Source organism: Thunnus albacares, chromosome 10, assembly GCF_914725855.1.
Source record: "Thunnus albacares chromosome 10, fThuAlb1.1, whole genome shotgun sequence".
Taxonomy (NCBI): domain Eukaryota; kingdom Metazoa; phylum Chordata; class Actinopteri; order Scombriformes; family Scombridae; genus Thunnus; species Thunnus albacares.
This window is the reverse complement of record NC_058115.1, coordinates 28974316-28981643: the sequence shown is the minus strand read 5'-3', so window position 1 is coordinate 28981643 and position 7328 is coordinate 28974316. Positions and strand designations below refer to the sequence as shown.

The 7328-nt window shown below is 36.1% G+C and overlaps 1 protein-coding gene across 1 annotated transcript; it reads left to right on the top strand.

The window, feature by feature from the left end:
- Positions 1 to 1635: 1635 nt before the first annotated feature.
- Positions 1636 to 6794, top strand: LOC122990431 (C-type lectin domain family 4 member M-like). Its single transcript, XM_044363792.1, has 7 exons — positions 1636 to 2047; positions 2455 to 2552; positions 3047 to 3148; positions 3354 to 4304; positions 4427 to 4569; positions 5380 to 5489; positions 5848 to 6794. The coding sequence occupies exons 2-7, from the start codon at positions 2480 to 2482 to the stop codon at positions 5978 to 5980; spliced, it is 1512 nt and encodes a 503-aa protein (XP_044219727.1). The 5' UTR covers positions 1636 to 2047; positions 2455 to 2479; the 3' UTR covers positions 5981 to 6794.
- The last annotated feature ends 534 nt before the right edge of the window (positions 6795 to 7328 follow it).

Sequence of the window (7328 nt, the reverse complement as noted above, 5' to 3'; positions counted from 1 at the left end):
TCATTATGGAAATTTTGACAAATGACACATTTTTGCAGTCATGTTTCTCTGCATATTTTTCCAGCATTTTGTTACAGCTGCCACAAAGCTGATGTCTGTGCTGCAGCTGTGTCAAAAAATGTATTCATGCTGAGGAAGTGCAGATAGCTTACAAATGGCTTGTGTTCAATAAAGCATCTACAGTGTCCCCAGCAGTGTTATGACTTGTAAATTGTTCAGATAAATTAGATGAAAGTTAAAGGAATAGTTTTGGGACATGTTGGGAAATTGAATTCTGTTTGAGAGTTAGATGAAGAGATTGTTGCCACTCCCATATCTGTCAGTTACATGCAAGGCTACAGCAAGCAGCCACTTAGCTTAGCTCAGCATAAAGACTAGAAACAGGGGGAAACAGCTAGCCTCGAGTCTTGTGGAAACACCTGCACCCCACTAAGAAATAGTCCTGCACATAAACCCCCATTTAACCTCAACATGTTGTTTTTACACGTCTCTTTTTTCTTTTTTTTATGGATTATACAAATAAAACATAACATGTTAATTAGTGAAGTTAATTAGAGGTACTGGTAGATAGATCTGCTACCTTTTGAAAGAGCCAGGCTAGCTGTTTTCAGTCTTAATGCAAAACTGAGATAATTGGATTCATATTTATGGTACAGACATGAGAGTGGTCTCAATTCTCTCATCTAACTCTCGACAAAAAGATGAAGTATGTTTCCCAAAATGATGAACTATTCCTTTAAAAGAAACCGTTGCTTGCATCTTTCAAACATAGATGTTTTGATGAAGAACAGAAAGAAAAAGTTTCAGACTTAACCTAAATCAGACTTAGATCAAAAGAGGTCAACAGTATGTAAATAAAGTCTTTTTTGCTAGAGCTAAAATGTTAAAGTTTATAATGATGAAGGGGCTAGAGGAAAAAAAACATCTAGAGTTTTTATCTCCTTGGGAGAATGAATGTGCTCAGCAAATTCCATAGTCAGTCCATTATTTTTTTGACATTTCTTTATTTAAAGTAATATTTTATCTTGATGGTGGTGGTAAAGGAAAGGTCAGTGGTCACAAAAAACATGAGGACCATTAATAACTACAGCATCTTTTTTCTTTATTCTTGGATTCAGTGTCACTAAGTACAGTATTTGATATTTTGCCCTGACGGTGGTGTTTGCGGAAGTTCATGCAGTGTCCACATGGAATCTGGCCTGATGGTTGAAGCTAGAAGACCAAGAGGGCGTCAGAAAGATTCTGATTCATGAATATCCAAAGACAGTTTCATGGAGGCAAATTTCAAAATACTTTGCCATGAACCAAAAGGAAAATTTTGACCTGATGGTGTCATTAGCTGAAATATCATGAGGTCACCAATATCTATGGGAATTATCCTCTGGAGACAAATATCCACACTAAAGTTAATGGCAATTTGGACAGTTAGGAGTTGAGATATTTAGCATTTGAGTGACATTGCCATTCTTATGCTCCAGGTAGCAGGAAAGAAAACTCATCAGTGAATGATTCAAAAATAAAAGTGATTTTATTATTATTTTATTATTAATAAATATTGATTTTAATTATGCTCTTTGGATATAATTGCCTTGATAGTATACTGTAAGTGCTTGAGATGGTGTTTGTCTGTACACTATGCTGAGTTTGCATTTTTTTTAAAAAATTTGGAATATGTGTTTCCATGTGGCTTGGTCACTCATTTGACCTCAATGGGAAGTTAATCTGTGGGAAAAGGGAAGAGAAACCAGAGAAGATAAAAGTCTGGAGCCTGAGAGCAAAAGAACAGTGAGACAAAGGAAAAAAAAATCAGATAATTGAACTCATTTTTGACCGAAAATGACCTGAAATATAAACTGAGAATGTGGACAGTACAGTACTTTTTTAAGTTTAAGAAGACCAATCAGAGCTTAGGTTTAAGTCCAACATTTGATGACACAGGACATCGGAACATCCTGTTTGGATGGTTTTTATGTGCTTGTTATAACTTGGTTTGAGTTTCTTTATGTGAACGCAGTTATACTGAAACTTTCATCTACTCAGATCCAAGGTAAGATCAGATTTTCTTCTATTTCACACTTAGATTATTGAATGGGTTGACATACATGTAAATATTTTGAACTCTAATTCACTTTATCACAATTTTGTATTACATACAGTACCTGTATATATTTTTATTCAAGTAAATTTAAATTAACTCATTAAAACTAAAATACCAGTACTTTCATTCCTCAAGCAGACTTAACTTTGTGCACACTCCAAAGGCAAACCACAAATTAGACTTTGACAGATTTTGGTTTAATTCTTGCAAATAATTATGAGAATAAGAACTAGTAAAAAATAAAAATCTAGTGAAGTTCAATTAACTCGTCAAAAATAATTGATTGAAACATAAAAATACTGAGAAGAAGACTGATTATGGCTTTACAAACATCTACAAATGTCTCCTCTGAACAGGAAAAATGATAAAATCATTGTAAGAATGGATTCAATGGAAATCGATGACAACTTGTATATAAATAAAAGCCTCACAATGGAAGGCCTCATCACTAAAGGTACAGTATCACTCTGAAAACACACAGACAGACAGAAGGTTAACAACAAATGAAAAGCACAATCCACATAGTCTTTATTGAGAAACTAACCTATTGGTCTACTTACATTTTAAAGCAATAATTTTAAACTTTTTCATATAAATGCCAAATGCACTGATCTGTTGACAATTCATGAAAGCTGTTACATTTGGTTCTCTATGAGTTTACCTGATAAACTGGTAGAATAGGAACAAAGAGATTCCTGTATTTTGATGTCTGTATTCTCATTACTTAATGAACCAATGCTCAACACTTATTGCTTTAATGTGGTGAACAGCTACTAATAAGTAGAATTTCATCTGACCACAAGAAAAAAACAATAAAGAAACAATAAGATAAAGAAAAGATGTGCAAGTTCAGGACATACTTAAACAGAGAATTGGTCTGGTTTGGAGGGGAACATATCCTATGATCTACTTTTGATGTGAGAATTGTCTTTATTACCTTTGATTTAGTGGATTTCCAAAGAAGAAAGCAGCCGTCCAGATGTGGTACTTTGTGTCTTGGGTTACTGTGTGCTCTCCTGTTGGCTGGTAATATAGGACAGATTATCTACTGTAAGTGATTTGTTTGTCGTCACCAAAAAATTAATGTTTATTTAACCAATTGTCACTTGGCTTCATGTCACTTCATTTTTGTGAAACCTTCAAAAATACATCTCCGATTAGATGCAGCTAGTATTGGAGGCATTTTTTTAAACCCAAATCTAATAATTTAAGTAAATATTGTCAGTATTTTGGAGCACTTTTTTCTATTTCACAGATGAGATAATCATCCATGCTGCAACAGCAGACCCACTGCAGGAAAATTACAACACTCTGACTCAAGAGAAGGACCAAACTGATAACAGCACCCTGACCACAGAGAGAGACCAACTCCAGAGCAATTATGATGCTTTAACTGCAGAGGGAAAAAAGTTAGAGGCCAGACTGAGTAACCTGACTAAAGACAAAGACCAGTTGCAGACCAGTTATAATTCTCTGGCTGAAGAGAGAGAAGAGCTTCTCACCAGTAATACGGCTTTGACGACTGAAAGAGATGAGTTCAAGGCCAGTTTCAACAATCTGAAAAACGAGAGAGACCAGATACAAGCAAGTTACGAGACCTTAAAACAACGCAGCAATCAATTAAAGACAAGCTATGATGCAATGCAGAGGAAACATGAGGGGCTACAGACCAAACACATTAAGCTGACAGCAAGTAAAGACCAGCTAGAGATCAATTACAGTACCCTGCAAAGAGAAAAAGATGTGTTACAGACCCGTGTGAGTACACTGATGGCAAACAGCGATCATTTACAGAGCAACTACTCTTCACTGAAGAGGGACAGGGACCAGTTGCAGACCAGTTATGATTCTCTGGCTAAAGAGAGAGAACAGCTTTTAACCAATAAAACAGCTTTGACTGCTGAAAGAGGTGAGTTCAATGCCCGTTTCAACAATCTGAAAAACGAGAGGGACCAGTTGCAGAGCAATTACTCTTCAGTGAAGAGGGAAATGGACCAGTTGGAAAGAAACTACAGTATGATCAGTTCAAAGGATGATCTGCTTCAGATCAGCTACAATTCACTATGGAAAGACAAAGACCAATTGCAAACCAGTTATAATACTCTGCAGAGGGAAAATGTGCAATTACAGACCAATTTTAACAGCTTGGAAACACGTAGAGATCAGTTACAGAAGAATATTGACAAGATGACTCTCAAAGTAAGAGGTAAGAATTATTATTTTTTTTAAATGATTGGACTTTTTCTAAAAGCTTTCATTCATTTACTGTATTTGTCTTCTTAGCCTGTTTTTGATATTTTGTCCCTCTCCCATCTTTTCAATTTGCAGACATGCTCTGTCCGAAAGGCTGGCGGAAGTCTGACATCAACTGTTACTTTGTTTCAAGCCTGAAGAAAAACTGGACTGAAAGCAGACAAGCCTGCATTTCCATGGGAGCAGATCTGGTCGTCGTAGACAACAGGAATGAACAGGTGAGAGAGAGAGAGAGAGCTACAGTTAGCCTACAAAACATACATTATTCCTCTGTATTAACATATTTTTAACGATTAGAGGTGCTCTCAGTATATGGATACACTTGATGCCGTTACTGCAAATATTATTAAATTTAAGCAGCTTGTCAATTTGAAACTTGACGGGACAGAAAAAAATATTTTGATTCTTTAGAAGAAACAGAGTTTAGACCATTCTGGCCACGGCTGTTTTATTAGATATTAGGTATGTAATAAAGTCAAATGAAAGAATCGTACATACATACATTTTTTCTACAAAACCTATATTTTCCATGAAGGATTTTGTGGAGGTTTTGTGGCTTCCTCTTGTCTACAAACTATGAATGTTTGTACAAAATTTGGTGCCAATCTATCAAGTAGATATCGATAGATATATCGATAGATATTTCAACAGAGAAGTGAAAACTTTGACCTGCTGGTGGCACTAGAGGAGAAGTCAGGGATTCCCAAAGTCATTTTGATTAATTCTCCAGGCACCAAGGATATCTGTACCAATTTTCATCCTCCAATACCTCCAATAGTTGTTAGGATACTTAACACCAAAGTGGTCACTGCCAGCGTGACTAAAACACGTATTGTCCTTGAGAAATAATAGATTAGAAACTGTTTAACAGCATGCTGAAAAAGCAGAAATGATCTGTTAAGATGTGAGCAACTACAACATCAGCTATAGCAAGCCGAGCCCAACTCAAACTTTGTCAAAAGGAAAGACGTCACAGTAGCAAACACTTGCAGATTTCAGTACTTGTATCCTCGCTTTCTTTTACACAGATGTTCATCAGTGGGTTACTAGAATCAGGCCAAAATGCCTGGATTGGTCTGACTGACAGTGGTACAGAGGGGACATGGACGTGGGTGGATGGGACCCCAGTCACCACAGTGTAAGTGTATCAACTTAAAAATGCAATCACCACAAAGTCAAACTAGACCTTACACAACTGCATCCACAGAGACCGAGTGCTGTCAGCAAAATTCATTATCTTGCATGTGTATTTCAAAACACACAGAGGGGGGTGGCGGGGGCGGTTTAAAAATTACACGATTATGGGGACTCTACATAAAGTTATTTCTATGCAAATGAGACTGAAAAAAAATAAATAAATAAATTGGGCTATAATTTCTTCACAGTTTGGGTCAGAAACAATAGGTCAGAGCAGTTGAGAAATACAAAGTGAGTGCTGTAAGACGTGTCAGAGAGAGGAGAAAATAGTGTCTGTCTCTTGTCGTCTTGTACATCAGGTACTGGCAGCCCGGGCAGCCCAACAACTTCAAGAATCAGGACTGTGGAGAAATTGTCCACAGACCGGGACAAATGGGACAATGGAACGATGACGGCTGTTTTGCGGATCAACTGTGGATCTGTGAGAAATAAGATCACAGTGATTTACACTGTTAATGATGGACTGTGGTTCTAATGTTTATCTTCAAAGTTTAAAGTCTGGTGATATTCCCATCCCATGACAAGACCACAGCGATGAATTGATCCTACTTACAAGTATTGTCTTTGTGTTCAAAGCCTGATATAGTTTATTCCTCTGAGCCACAGAGCTCCATTGTTATTAAAATAGTTTATTTTGAGTCGATCACACATACTGTAGGCTACACTGTGCTGAAAATATTGGCCAACAAATACACGATTCAGTCTTGTTTGAGTAACATTTGTCAGAAAAACTACAGTACCCACATGTTTTTAGAAATGATTTAGCCAATTTTAAAAATGATTTAAAATATTTACATCTTCAGCAGGCTTTGAGCTGTGAGCCACAGACTGAGGAGGGAAGTCAAACAGTATTGAGAGATGAACTCACACATTGTTAGTTTTGGTCTTTTAATGGGATTGCTGAATATAATAAAAACATAAAATATTGGCAGCCTTATCCTTCAATACTGTTAAACGATCGTTTTACCCAAAAAACACATTGCATACTTCCAGTGGTGTACAGCCATGCGGATAGTTGTGGTTTTATTTGCACAGATCTTGAGATAACTGTCTCTGAGATTTCTGCTTCCACTCCGATACAATGACAAAGGATTTGCATTAATGGTGTCAAAGCATTGAAAAATGGCAAGAGCACATGTGTTTCCAAAAAAAAAAAAAATGACCCTGTTATTCTGGCTAATACACTGAAAAACATTAACGTTTTAGATTATTAAGAGTAACAGGGACTTTTTTTGACCACTTTTATCTATTTCTATATTCTATAATTTCTATATATAGGTCACTCAAAATATAGATATTTTGAGTGACCTAACCCTTTAATAGATATAAAACATGACAGGAATAATATCCAAACAGGTTGTGCACCCATTCTTCCATCAGAATCATTGCATTTTTAGTTTGCAACGAGACAATTTCTTTTTTAGCATTTATTGCTAATATTTACCAATTAGCTGATGCTTAGTGTTTGTAAAAAATAGATTTTGATAGATTTTCCTCTGTTGTATTCTGTGTCTTTTGGAATAGCATAGACATGTAAACAAATTGTCATCTCTGTGATTAATTAATATGCATGAAAATGAATGTATACTACAAATAATGCATGTCACAAAACACATTGGTATAAGATTTGCATATGATATGAATTATTTACAATACTGCTCTGTATTGATTACATGACAGTGGTGAAATGAGCTCTCTGGCACAGACTAATTTACATCTCGGTATTTTCCCAAGGAAATTTATTGTTTGTGTTTGAGGTGTGTGTGCAATTAGCTGGCAC